The 14,878-nt window shown below is 34.8% G+C and overlaps 1 protein-coding gene across 1 annotated transcript; it reads right to left on the minus strand.

Moving 5' to 3' along the window:
* Window positions 1-8,651: 8,651 nt before the first annotated feature.
* Window positions 8,652-13,711, minus strand: LOC102596063 (laccase-7-like). Its single transcript, XM_006342223.2, has 7 exons — window positions 13,616-13,711; window positions 13,044-13,195; window positions 12,093-12,337; window positions 11,336-11,464; window positions 10,948-11,250; window positions 9,539-10,195; window positions 8,652-8,874 (listed from the first exon to the last, which is right to left on the minus strand). Exons 1-7 carry the CDS (start codon window positions 13,709-13,711, stop codon window positions 8,744-8,746), a joined length of 1,713 nt encoding a protein of 570 aa, XP_006342285.1. The 3' UTR covers window positions 8,652-8,743.
* Window positions 13,712-14,878: the final 1,167 nt, after the last annotated feature.

Consider the following 14,878-nt stretch of genomic DNA (forward strand, 5'->3'; position numbering starts at 1 on the left):
TAATTAAGTTGGTGGTACTATCCACCCAATTGTCCTTACTATTCCAAATGAGCTGATATAAAATCCAAATCTCTCGATAAAGAATTCTCCACGATATATTGTTCCCTGTGGGATTCGACCCCTTCTCTTCCTTGGATTTTTACTTACTAAGATCGATCACTTTTTTAATTATTTTTGAAGGGTGATTTGAGTGTTATCAAAAATGGTGCCACTGTTGGGGAGCGCTAGTTGAGAATTCTAATTGAGAAATTAGATTTTAATTTGGTTTATTTGTAGTAGAATTGTTGTTTTGTGTTGTTTTTCTTTTTGTGATATGCAGGTTCACAAGATGAGTGACCATGGGAGTGAAAATGATAGTCACTATGGTAAAAATGATACTATGGGTGACTTGAATGACATGCCCATTAAGGACATTCAAAGCACGGGAGCAATCTAAATACCTCCTACAACCGGGAGGACGGTGTTTCACATCACCAGTACTATGATTCAATTGCTCCAAATAAAAGGAATTTTTGGGGGCCTATCTTATGAGGATTCCCATGAGCACCTTAGGAATTTAAGGAGGTGTGTGGGCCATTTGTGTTCAAGAATATCTCCCCAGAATCCATAAGGTTGAGACTATTCCCATTCTCTATAATTAGAGAGGCTACAAGATGGTTTGTAGAGTTAGCAACTATTTCTATTAATTTGTGGGATGAACTAACGGAGGTGTTGTTGGAATGATTCTTCCCACGCTCAAAGATGGTTAGACTTCGTTCCAAATCCAGAATTTCAAAAGTTTTGTAGATAAGCCCTTGCATGAAACAAGGTTGAGGTTCAAGAAGTTTCTCTTGCAATGTCCAACGAATGGCGTTCCAGACAATTTGTTGTTACAATACTTTTATTAGAGCCTTGATTCGGTCAATAAAAGTGTGCTGATCAATTAGTCCATGGTGGATAGATAAGGAAACCTTATGATATAGTTGTATTGTTGTTAGATGATATGACTCAGGTCAACCAAGTGTGGCGCACAAGAAAAGACCAAGCACTCTTCTACAAGTGGGCTTGAGTAAAGAACAAATCGAAAGGGACTATGAAAGGGATGAGAATATAGCTAAGATGATGACCCAAATTGATCTGTTATCCAAACATGTCATGGAAGATGGAACTACGTCAGTAAATGCAGTTGGAACAAACAATAGGCAGTGCCCGGATGATGTCTAATTGAAGGCATTATACAATGAAGAGGTTCAATACTTGGGAAGTCAAGTGGGGGGTTCTCACAACAATTATCAACGTCAAGGTGGGAACCAATGTTGGAACAAGGATAGAGATAGTGGTTGGAAAGATTGGAGGGGTGGAAATTAGAAAGACAAGGAGGTTGAAAAATATAGATATGTGTCTCCCAATGATCGTTCATGCCTAAAAGATCAAGTTGTTCTATAAGGAAGTAGGATGGAATACTTGTGAGGATCTACAACAAAGTTGAAGGATCCGATAAGATGTTGAAGGATTTGAAAAATGACTTCTCCACTTTAACCCAAACGGTGACTTTACATACAATTTTGATCAAGCAGCCGGTTGCACTCATCTTAATCCAAGGCAAAAGGGAACTTCTCTTAGTGATACCATCGCAAACCCTAAGAATGATTGTTGAAGTTTGAGGACTATGTCGTGTCCGATATCAAATAAGGCGTTTCTTGGGAGGCAACCCAAGTCTTTACTTTTATTTATATTTACTTTGGAATAACGTGTGTTGTGAGTGCAGGTGGAGAAGAGTTTGAAAGATAGATAAGGGCAAATTAGGCTAGGGCAAAACCAAAAGGGTGATGCGCCGAAAGCACTGAGAGGAATGATTCTTGCCTGCCCTTTGACCAGGAAAAAATAGAAAAGTGCACTGTCAAGATCGGTGATCAGAACTTCAAAGGGAGATTCGGCAAAGTGCATTATGCGGACTCCATCGGTTCCTTCAAATCAACCTTCGGGTTTGGTAAATTTTCAGGCAGGTTCAGCAAACTTCAACTTCATACGGCGATTCACTGACCCCGTTCGGCAACGTTAGTGAGTGCACCGAACGGTCCTGCTACAGAAAGGTGCATGGTTATTTTAAATTCAAAAATCAAGACACTTTGATTTTTAGAGCCTTTTCAATCCCCCTCTCTTACATTGTGCATTTTGAGCAGTTTTATGCCTTGTGTGAGTGTTGGAAGTGCTAGGAGTGCATTTTATTGGATATCGAGTCAACCTAATCCGGATTCCTTAATTTCTTGCTTGTTTTTTGGCACTAAGGTTGGTGTTTAAACTTCTCGTTGATGATTTTGAGTTTAGATGAATATAGGGTGTGGGTTTGAGCCCTTTAAATGAGATTAAGTGTTTAATTTTGTTGGGTAGCATCATATTGTTGAATTTGAATTGTACCCATGTGATTTTGACTGTGAATGTATGTATAAATGGTGAATCGTGATTGTGTTGATTAGAATTCTAAATTGAGTCGATATATTTGGTGGGTATGTGTTTAATTGAATGTGAGTGAAGTCTGAGTAGCTAAGTGTTGACCCATTGCATATTTTGCCTAATGATAGACAGTGTGCCTACTTTCTTAAGGGCAAATCGTCAATCAGAGCAAAAATTAGTGATAAATGGGGGAAATCTGAGTACCCATGGGTAAAAAAGCATATAGGTGGATTGTAATTGTTGGGGGAAACTCATATTTGTTGTGCATGTTGGATTTGAATAAGAAATATAGGCACTAGGCTGAAAACTCATGTTCGGCAGGCTTGTCTTAGCTTTCTAAGGAAGATAGGTGAATCATCGAGTAAGACCCAACTTGCCTTCTTGATCTTATGCATGGCCTTGGGTATTGTCCCATTTGGCGAGCTTGTTTCAGTCCGATGAACTCATCTGGCGAATCACCGAGTAGGAGAGGATATCGCCCTCGATGCCTGTGTATTTCCCTTTTGTATTGTCAATTTCGGCGGACTTGTCTTAGCCTGTTGAAATAACCTCGGCGAATCACCGAGTTGGCATTGACTCCATCTTGTGTGTCTGATCCCTTATATTTGTGCTACTTTCTATTTCAATGAGCTCATCGATCTCGTTGGGCAATACGCTTTCCCGTTCAGCGAGCCTCGGGACTATTTTCAAACTTGATTGAAGTGCTTTTGATTTCAACAAACCTTCACAAATCTTGTGTTGTAATGTGTGCCCAACAAGTAATGTAAAATACAAAGGGTAAGAATGTGGTCCCCTCTAATATTGAGTCAGACATGGAGTCTTCTCCGCCTCCTCCTCCTCAAAGGAAACAAAAGGGCCTCTCAATCAATGAACCTTCTGAGGTCTCAAATACTTAGAAAATCAACAATTAGAAACCTACAAACAGGGGTAAAAAGGAGCGGAAGCATATTTCCAAGAAGTAGGTGATTATCCAATAAAAGTTGGTGTCACCAGCACAAAACCCCAACCATGCTTCGTGTGTTCTCCTTATTATAGCTCCAAGAGCTTTAAATAGGCTCAAGGCGGATGGGGAATGCAAAATTTTGGATGAGCATCGACTTTCTACTGATAGGATTATGAGTGAGTACCCCACAATATGGGGAGCAAAAGGGTCTCTCTTGATGAATGCAACCCCCATGAGTCCAAATCGTGAAATATTTGATGTTTTCATTGATAACAATTTCAGAATCGATTTTCTTCAATATCGACATCTTAAATAGTAATCATGATGAGCATGATGCATAGTGTTGGTGTTGCGAGAGCGAAATCGATGTGGTTACACCTTTTGAGTAGTCTCTTTAGATCTTGTGTTGACTAGTTGTATTTGGATATGACTCTTGCAATGAACATCACACATACGCTTTTGATCTTTTCAAGATGTGCTAGATGAGTATATTCCGAAGTGTCATGTGTGGTGATGTTTACTTGAAAACATGCCTATGGAGTCCTAGAATTTGCCTTGTTAGTCCAATTTGTTGAATCTTGGTGAATATGGGACATGATCTTGGGTGAAAATTCAATGAGGGAGCCAAATTTTCTATAAATCCAATTATGACTACCTTGTGAGGGTGTGAATCTATGTTGGCACCAATTGAGTCTAACATATTTGTTGACAATCAAAAGATGCCTCCTGAGCAAAAACTACCCCTATCTTCTCACCGAAAATCCTTTTTTGAAGCATTCTAATATTTGAATAGCCAACTTAGGCCAAAATCCTCAGTTGGGGTGCAGATAAGAAGGATGAATGAGAGCCAAGTGAATGGCAAAGAAAGAAGAAATGAGACTTAAATCTAAAAGTTTTACAAAAAGAAGGAACCCATTTTTATAAAAAAAAATGTGTGTGTATTTGTCATCAATTTGATGAGAACGGCTTGGAAAATGAAAATGAAAAAGAGAAGTGAATGAAATAAAAGGGAGTTAAATTGAGTGAAAATTTGAGGTTTGACTTCACCATGCCTTATCCTCAGGTCCATTACAAGTCTAAAATACCCTTGAGATCTTACATGAACCGAGTTGTTTGATGATTGGAAAATATGGGAAAACCTATGGGACAAAGCTTGCATGTATTTCTCTTTTGAGAGAGTGAGAGTTGCATTGATTCCTATTACCTTTGTTGATTTTCTTTGTGAGAGCATGAAATTGTTCTTGATGTGAGGACACTTGAATGCATTTGTTGAAGCATGTTCTTGTATTAGACAAGAAGCTAAAGTGATCTTGAGCTTGTGGTGAGACTAGCTAGTCATTATTTGAAGCTTTTTGATCATGATTTAGGGTAACATGCTATTGAGAGTAGTCTTGCCATAGCGCTTGCATGTTAACTCTTGTTGAGTACTATTGTAGACACCCTTATTGAGCTTATTGTATTCTTGATTCACTTAAGGACAAACAAAAGTTTAAGTTGGAGGTGTTGATGAGTGGTATATTTACACTCATTAAAGGTCCATTTAGCTCAATAATTGGCGTCCTCAATGCCTAAGTTTGTCCTTTTCTAATCAAATGTTGATAATTTGCAGCTATGAAGGCAATTGGACAAGGCATGGACTGAAGCTGGAAAGAGTGGCCAAAAATGCAAAAGAAGTGCAAAACAAAAATTATTGATCTCCTAGCATGAAGGGAGGACCACCAAGCAAGACCTCGTCCCATTGACAGTGCATAGCACTTTTGTCTACCAAAGAGGGTCGGCGAACTCGAGTAGAAAAGGTGATACGCCGAATGAGAAAGACGGACCTGAAGCACATAGCCCAATCTGACAGTGTGCAAGACAAATATTTCATGCTCGAACAGCGAACTAAGGTGGTATTCGGTGATGCGTCGAACATGAAAGGATGACTCAATCGAGTTCACCAATTGAGGTTCAAACACCTGAATCCTAGAGCATCACAAAGGCTATTTGGGGAACGAAGGGAGATTCACCTAGTAAATTAGGCGAGCCCGACTAATGTCATCGATTTAGTTGCGAAGTGGATTTTTGGGCCAAATTTTAGGAAAATATAAATATCCCAAATGATAGAGTTTTAAGGGAGTTCGATTAGAGAGTTGAACAACTGAGTTCAAAAAACAATTTTGAGAGAGAACACTTTACTTTTTAGAACACTTTTTGTAGTCTTCTTAGAGTTTTACAATTTGAATTTTGAATTCGATAAAAGTAAAATTCAAAGTGGGTTTACTCTTAATTGCTTGATTTCAAGTTACCCGTGATTGCTTTCATGGAAGGTATACTTTCTTTACTTTTTGTGATGGGTGGCTAAAACCCTAAGATCTAGGGGTGCTTTAATGGGGTTGGGAGTTAATTTAATGTAGTGGGTATTGTGTTATGCTCTATTTTGTTGTTGTTCATGCATGAATTTGGTCTAATTATCATGGGGTTAACTTAAGGGTTAAGGTTTCAAACTTAATTCCTACTTCCGATCTCCGGCTGATGCTCGAAAGAGATTAATTGGAGTTGGTAATTACTTCAATACTAGAAATTTAGGTTTGATATCCTTGACTTGCTCAAAAGAGAGGTTATGGGTCGGATCTATTTGCCTTATTCTTTGAAAAAAGGAATAGTGTAAGATATTGGTTGTTAAGAATTGGCATTAGATGAGACTGAAAGGAGATTCTAGGCGTAGATGCTTTGAGATCGAAAGATGATTACATCATTGAAGATGAGTTAGCCTATTCATGTATGCACATCACTATAGAGCAGCACATTTACTCCTCTATGACATTGATATTCAATCTCTGCACCCCTAGATTGCTTGTTAATTCTTGATTTCATATAAATCTTAGTTTAATTGTGATAATTGATACAAAAAACTTTATATTAAGTTGATGGTACCTTCCACCCAATTGTTTTTACTATTCCAAATAAGCTGATTAAAATCTGATTCTCTCGATAAAGAATTCTCCACGATATACCATTCCCTGTGGGATTCGATCCCAACTCTTCGTTGGGTTTTTACTGACTGGGATCGCTCACCTTTTTAATTGGTTTTGAAGGGTGATTTGAGCGTTATCAGGAGCACCTCACAAAATCATCGCATGAATTTTTAGTTTCAAAATTCCACATCATGATAGGTGCAGAGTGGGCTCCATAGTGTGGTAGGCACCTTCGCGTCACAAACTCTATTCTTGCAGTCACTTTGGATATGTTTTAGTGTGGAATACTTTACTTTGCATTCCAATCCATCTTTTAGGTCTTTCCTTGTTGTTTTTGGCCTGAAATCAATTTAATCATGTCTACTAGCTTATTATAACAAATACAGAGTATACAATAAACACAACGACATTCATAAGATTATACTTAGAACTTAGCTAGATCATTAACAAAATATAGTGATTAGATGCGTAAGTACACCCGAGATAAGGTGTATTGATATGAGGTGATAAGTGATTAAGTGGTGATGAACATGGTTTATTAACAATTCCAGAGTTTGTTCTTGATTTAGATATTGTCTTGAACTAATTTAATCTTATTTTTAGTTGCTAGTCTGGGTCTTTAAATAAGTGTATTAATATAGATGATTAAGTATTGAACAAGTTAGTATAAGACTAATCCTCATTATCACTTCATATTAGAGTTTATCAATGATGGTTGAGTATACGTGTTCATTGTATTGCCCTTGCCTTTTTTGCACCTTCATTGTGTAGGTTCTGAGTCGGGCACAAGTAGTTGGTGATCCTCGTTGCTAGCAGAGTACTCTAGTTTTGGAGGTAGTTTCTTGGTTGTTGCACAGCTTTCAAAAATTATCTTATCTTTATGCTTTTTCCTATCTTTCCCTTTAATAGACAATGTAGTACATGTTTGGAACTTGAAAAGTTTGATCTTAGTAAACGTTTGGGATGATGAGGTAAGATTTGCATTTTGACTATTCTAGTAAGTTCGGAGGATGATTTATGACTTCAGTGGAGGTTTGGCATGGTTCGTGAGGCATTTAGGGGAGTTTTGAATCCTTGGATGGAATTTTAGTTTTTCTTAAGTTTGGAGTTGCTCGTGATCAACATTTGATCAAGACAACTTCGGAATAGTGATTTGATTATTCCAACAAGACCAAAATGTAATTTTATGATCGATTTTTACTATAGATTGTGTTTGGCAGATTACAAAAGAATTATGAGAGTTAGGTTATTTTTGGAACTGGTGTCTTATGCGCGTTCACAAGAGGACCACCATGTTCTCTTATGAAGGATGGATTTGGGTCCTCTCATTCGCATTTAGACCTTTATGCTCATGAAGAGGGAGGATGTTGATCGAGGTTTGGGTCTCCATTAGGTTCACGAGATGGACCACGTTCGCAAGGTGTTGCGCCGGGTCAGGCAGTTGCATTCGTAAAGAATACCTTGGACCTGGAAAGTTTTAATTCTAATTCAAACTTAGACTTCTTATTTTGATTTTGGGAGATTTTTGTTAGGTACTAATTGTGATGAGTTTCTTACCATAAAGGTTTTTCTTTTAGGAAAAGATTTATGATTGGCTAGTCTTTTTCTTATAGGAAAAGGTTTAGGACTCTATAAATCGAGACTTAGCTTGTTCCTTCTAACTTAATCAGCATTCACAATGTAGTCCTAGTTTTGAGATTTTTGGTTATGGGGGAGAATTTGTGAAACTCCTTGTATTCTAAGTGAATTGATTGAGGTTATTTCTCTCTATATTTTGTACTATCATATTTATAGTGGATTGCTCATCTCCTTTGTGGATGTAGGTCGATTGATCGAACCACGTTAAATCTTTGTGTCTTTTGGTATATTTCTCGTTTGTTTTCTTACTCATGGTCTGTCCAGGTTCGCTTTGCTAGCTTTTGCATTACACCTAATTATTTCGGTCCTAACAATTTTGACCTCAAATTGGAGAGGTTTTTTAAGCTGTTTCAAAATATTGGACTGTCGGGTTGACTTATTAGCGAGTTCATTTCATACTTGTTACAATATAGATGTCTAACTATTGCTCGATCGACCTATAATACCTACTGAGTATGCATATTATTATACTCATACTATTTTTCATTTGTACTTCTTTTCCCAAAGTAGAAAAAAATAAATAGAAATATAGCTTCATTATCATAGAGTATTCTTGCTAAACAATAGTGATTTAATACAATCAAAAGAATTTTAGTTAATGATATAGCTAAATACAACCCTTAATGTGTTGGAATGAGACAAAAAGGTAATGATCTAACTCTTTAGTACAATTATTGGCAAAAACAAGCTAACATTGAATAGAAATTTATTTTTAAAATATGCAAAAATAATAATAAGCTACTCCCAAAAAACAAAAAAACTATCATGGAGACTAGCATTTTGGAAGATCTTGTGGTGGTGGAGGTAGCTTAGTTGATGGTGTTAGCCCATTCTCTACAACAAAAGCTGTTGCTAATCCCCAAGGCAAATGCACATCCAAATGACAATGCATCAACCATACACCTGTTAATTGTAAATAGACAAATAATTAGTTTTAAGAAAGAAAAAAAAAGTCAATCTTCATCAAAAATGATACAATGTTATTTATCTATCCCTATATAAGCATATTTAATACTCCCTCTGTCCCAATTTATGTGACTTACTTTCCTTTTTAGTCAGTCCCAAAAAGAATGACACATTTCTATATTAAGTAACAATTTGATTATAAAATGTCTATTTTACCCTTAATGAAATAATTTACAGTCACACAAATTTATCATTCATTTTAGACCACAAGTTTTAAAAGTCTTCCTTTCTTTCTTAAATTCCGTGCCGAGTCAAACTACATCACATAAAATGGGACGGAGGAAGTACTTATTAGGCCAATTAGTTTATATAAAATGTTAAAGTGAAAAATCAGCCTATATATAGCTCTGGGAGAAAGTCTCAATCTATGTGGTATTGTTTAACCGAGCATGAAGTCTAAAACAGAACGGAAGACTTTAGATATTTGTGCAGCTATATATCATTTTATCAAAAGTATAGTGAAAGATTTTTTTAAAAAATTATTTCTAAATACAGAAAGATATCTCTTAGGATATGTTAAAACTGAAAGTGCGCTACATAAATTAGGACCGCAGAATACCTAGTTTGGAAAAACAAGAAAACATTGGAAGTGTATGATTACCTGGATTGTTAGCTCGGAATCTAACAACAGCCCATCCACCAACCGGAACAGCTATAGTGTTACGCTCTTGTGGATTAAAAAGGTTAAATTTCTTTTTATCAATAGTAGGGTTATAATTGCCAAAGCCTTGAGCCAAAACATGGAAATTAAATCCATGCAAATGAATTGGATGATTTTCTACCCCAATCAAAGCAGTATTTTGCATCACAATTTCAACAGTTGCATTGTACTTGAGTTTCTTCACCTTTGTAGACTTTGTAGTCATTATAATTGAAGGATTAAAGCTATTATTAGGATTTGTATAGTCAAATATCAATGGTGGTTGGTTTGGAAAATCAGTAGTGTAAATCCCTTTAACATTATTGAAAAATGCCTCTAACATTGACATCTTGGTTGGTAATTGGAATGATGCATTGTTCATACTTGCACCAAATCTTTGTCCATTTGGGCCCCCACATGTTGCATTATTTCCTGTTTTTCCACAAGCAATTAGGCCCAACCCAATAGTAATAAACATGTGCTCATCCACTTGTCTAGGTGGAGGAACCCAAAATGGCCCAGTTACAAGCCCAGTCAAATTGGTGAAGAATTTGTGAGCTGTTGGTGTGTCATTGAAGGCTTGTAGGATTGGCATTTTTGGAGTTGATGGTTTTGCACCTTCATACAAAAAAAAAAAAAGTTAAGAGTTTATAAGTTTGGGTTAGTTTCAAATATATACAATGAAGTAATTAGTTTATAATAAATATAGTCATGTTTTCATTTACATAAAAATAGCCAAAAATCATAGGAAATATACACTGATTATACAATATAGCTTGTTGCAAGTCATGGAAAGTATACATTCACTATACAAATACAACTTACCTATACATGAGATTTTTACTGACTTTACATTATAATACACTCAAAAAGTTGAATATAACTTAACTATTCATGAAGTATACACTGATTATACATAAAATATACACTGACGAATTCAATCTCGATCAACTCAAAATCACCTCTAAATAGTCTCAAAATGTTAACATGAAATACTCTCGATGTTTCGAATCTTTGGATATAGAAGAAGAAGAAACAACCATTAATGGCGAAATTGAAAGAAAAAAATGCAGAGCACCATTATCAATGGTGGAATTGTAAGGAAGAAGAACAATATTTGACAAATTTTGGTAATTTTAAAAATTAGGCCAGTTTTTGTATAAAGCAAAAGAACAAGTGGCCCTTTTGCATAATTTTCCCTATAATTTATGCACTGATCATAACGATGTAAGAAAATATCTACACAATCAAGTCATTTATGAGATAACACGTACATTTCTATGGTTATAAGATTTAACTAACAACATATATAACACATACAACATGTTAAACTACGTTGATCGTTCAAAAAAAGATGACTAGATTGATACCTTCGTAGACTATGATTCCGGTGGTGGTAGTGTTGTCAAATGGTACCCCGGCCACGCTAACATAGGGATTTGCAGCCATATAGTACGATGTAGGCGCTTGGTTGGTGGTCAGGAGGACGTCAGTCGTCTGACCCGGAGCCACAACAACTACATCAGTGATGTATGGGTTGGTGTAGGCAGCATCTACCGCGACAACTTTCATATTATGATTTGCTATCTTGAAAAATAATTGGTTATTGAGTGCAGCGTTGATTATGCGAAGGAGATAAGTTTTTCCTTGTTTCACTATTAGCTTGTATGTTTCTAATGAAAATAAAAAATAATAAACTCAAATTAGCCACACATAAATAAATAAATTATGTAAAGTAGGAACCAAATTATTTCTTACTATTAGAAGAGCAAGGGTAAAGTTCTCCTGGCTGGCCATTAATTGTATATGCATTTGAGTTATTAGGTGCAGCACCACTAGTTAGCCCTTCATTCTCCACATCAACAACATTGGCATTCCACCATTCTCCTATAAATATGATTAATACATCAATAATATTCTTAATTAGAATACGAAAATTTATAGGAAGTTTAAACAGAAACTCACATACATTTTATGGATTTTGACCTTATTTTGAGTCGAAAAATCATAACTATGCTTAACAATAAAACATTCTGAAAAGCCTATATACGGCGAAAACTTTTTGTTTCATTAGTCATCTACATCATGGATCATAATTAACAACATTTGGTTTTCAATCACATTGGTTATTCTTTGTGTCTATTTATTTCTAATATTTCAATGTGTATCCCATATTTACACGATTAAACTCCTAAGGATCGGACCATCCAATTGGGCCATATAGGTTCCCTACAATAGGAAATTAACACATGTAAAATATTCACAAAATTACTTGCTTGCGTAATTTTCTCCATGTGGCAACGTGTTGTAGCCGGAGCAGATCTGTATAACTTATAGTTCATCTTAATCCAGTAATGTTAGCTCGGACACTATAGATGTATTAAGAAATTCATTTAAGTAATTAAAATAGTGCAAAAGTAGAATTCTAAATTCAAACTCATAATATTTAAATTCTGAATTCACCATCGCTAAAATAACTTAAAGACATATGTATGTATATATATATGATACATACCTAAGAGGATAGGAACTTCTCTATAAGGCTTAGGGAAAGGATAAGAGCGACCACGTTTAGGGCGGATAATGAGGGCACCATGAACTGTGGCTCGTAGCCATGATACGTGGGCGTGCCACCATAGGGTTCCTTCCTGCCCCGTTAGGTTAAACCTATATGTGTAGCTATTTCCGGGTCGGATCGCACATTGGGTCGCAAATTCTGGTCCATCCGCCCATCCACTCAATAGTTGAAAAACACCGTGCCTGCATTGCGTATTAACATAAATCTTACAATTCCATTATAATAGGGATATTAACAAAATTATGTTGTATATATATGTCAAATTCTACATTTAAGGATATATATTTAAAGTTGGACATCCTTGACAAAAAGTATGCATTTGGCGCAGTGATAGTAGGTGTCCATTTGAATGCAAGAGTTCCCAGGTTTGAACCTCAAATAGCACCATATTTTTAATTATATTTTAACAATCACACACCATTAATATTCTTGAACACCCTTAATAAAATTGAGCTCCTTTTAAACCCTTTTCTTTAATGATGAAGATAAATGATTGATGATTTTCGTTATCTTATATGACATTTTTAAAATTTCAAAATTAAAACAAGATTAGTTTGACTATGAGAATCCACCGTGTATCAATGAATAAGATAAATTATTAGTACTTAATACAAATGCTCAACTTATCTTTGCTTATATATATATATATATATATCTATATATATATATAATAATAATAATAATAATAATAATAATAACCAACTACGTTGCACGATAGAGACAAAACGAGACAAAAAAAATAGCTCTTCTTATGGTAGCTACACAATACTCTTTAATTAGTATGATATTGATTTTGATAATTAATTAAACATTGATAATGTAATATTTATATACGCTAGCAGTGTATACAAGTTAAATTCTTTCATTAAATTAATGTGAAGTACATACCAATGAATAGATAGATCGTATGGTAATTTATTGAAGACATGAACAACAAGGGTATCACCCTCTCGTACATGTAGAGTTGGACCAGGCAGACTTCCATTTACTGCACTTATAACTTGTCTACCACATAACCTGCTTATAGTATGGTTTTGTACCTACATAAACCAAATGAATTGAACTTATCATTCCCAAAATATTTACAACAACAATAACATACTCTGTATAATATAATCTCATAATTGAGGTTCGAGGAGGGTAGGACATACATAGACATTATACCTACCCTGGTAAAGTAGGGATGTTGTTTCTGATAGACTCTCGACTCAAAACATTTACCTTGTTTAAATATTCTTTCAAAAGAAAAACTTTTTTTATTTGATATGTTATATATTAAAACTTGAACAAGAATTGTACGAGTTGAGTTATAACCCATTTTAAAGCTCCTTTCATCCCAAACAATGATTGGGTGGTTAATAACTTGTTCATTTATAAACACAACCTTTTTTTACATGCCTCTATGTAAACCTAATTACATATATATATATAGGGAGAAAAAAAAAAGGAGAATTATATACATGAAAAGAATGCTCAATAACTTCAGCAGAAAACATTGATGAAAAAGCAAGAAGAGCAATGGCACATGCAAACAAGAAAACTTGTGGATGTGCCATTGCCATAAAGAGGAAAAATTACAACTCAACTATATATGAGTTTAGACTTAAAGAATATGATGAACAAGAATGGAGAGAAATGATCCATTTATATAATACTAATGTCTAATGGACTTGTAATTGTATATTTAAGAAAGCCATGAGAATGCCACAAGGTGGAAATTAAATTTGTGTTTTTAATTGACAATAGGTTTATTCTCCCTCTTAGCTTGCTTTACGTTTTTTTTTTTTTGAAAATAATAAAATAAATAGTACCTCTTTAAAGATGATCCAAAAGCAGAGTCAGGATTTGAAACTTATAGATTCGAGATTTTAGCCTTTTTAAAATTTCTAGATTCTATATTAATAATTTGTACATATTCAATAAAGTTCTTAAGACAGATAGAAAATTTAGATCAAACTAATGGATTCAACCGAATATATAATATTTATTCTAGCTTAGCCCCTTTTATTTGATGGCCAATATATATATCAAATTATTGGCCAAAACTCACCCGCACGATAACGTGAAAGACTAGTTTATATAAGGCAAATATGAGAAGTGTTTTTGATGATTAGTTGGGCACGATAAGTAGAATGGTTTGGTTGGCCATCAAATAAGTAGAACGAATAAGACAATAAAACCCATTGGAAATTTATATGATAGATAATCGTTTTTTTTTCTTTTGTATTTTATCTGTCTTATAATTTTATGTGATACATTTTTATAAAACAATAACATGTTTTACTATTTAAAAATAATTCAAGTTTAAACATTCAAATTTATCTATAACATAAAGACATGTTCCAATTAGTCGAACTAGGTCGCCTCTATTCCATCTCACCGGTTAGAATCATGCACGAAGTTAGAGTTTTACACTCGAATGAAGTTGGTTAGTGCTTTTGGACGTATTTATACACTTAAATTGTTATATGGTATCCATATTTTAACTATGTTTTGAAAATAAATTCATGTATATATATGTATTTTGAATATAATTATTGTGGTGAGCTAATATATGTGATTATAGCACAAAATTATGAGTAGCTCAATATCATAATTAGGGTTAGGGGACCTGGAATAAGGATAATGAAATTTTTACGGTACTTGCATAAAGAAAAGAAAAAAAAGAAGTTTGAATATCAACATTTTGCTCCCACTACTCAACCAATCACAGTTTTCTTTCC

The sequence above is a fragment of the Solanum tuberosum genome, unplaced genomic scaffold, assembly GCF_000226075.1.
Source record: "Solanum tuberosum cultivar DM 1-3 516 R44 unplaced genomic scaffold, SolTub_3.0 scf00033, whole genome shotgun sequence".
NCBI lineage: Eukaryota > Viridiplantae > Streptophyta > Magnoliopsida > Solanales > Solanaceae > Solanum > Solanum tuberosum.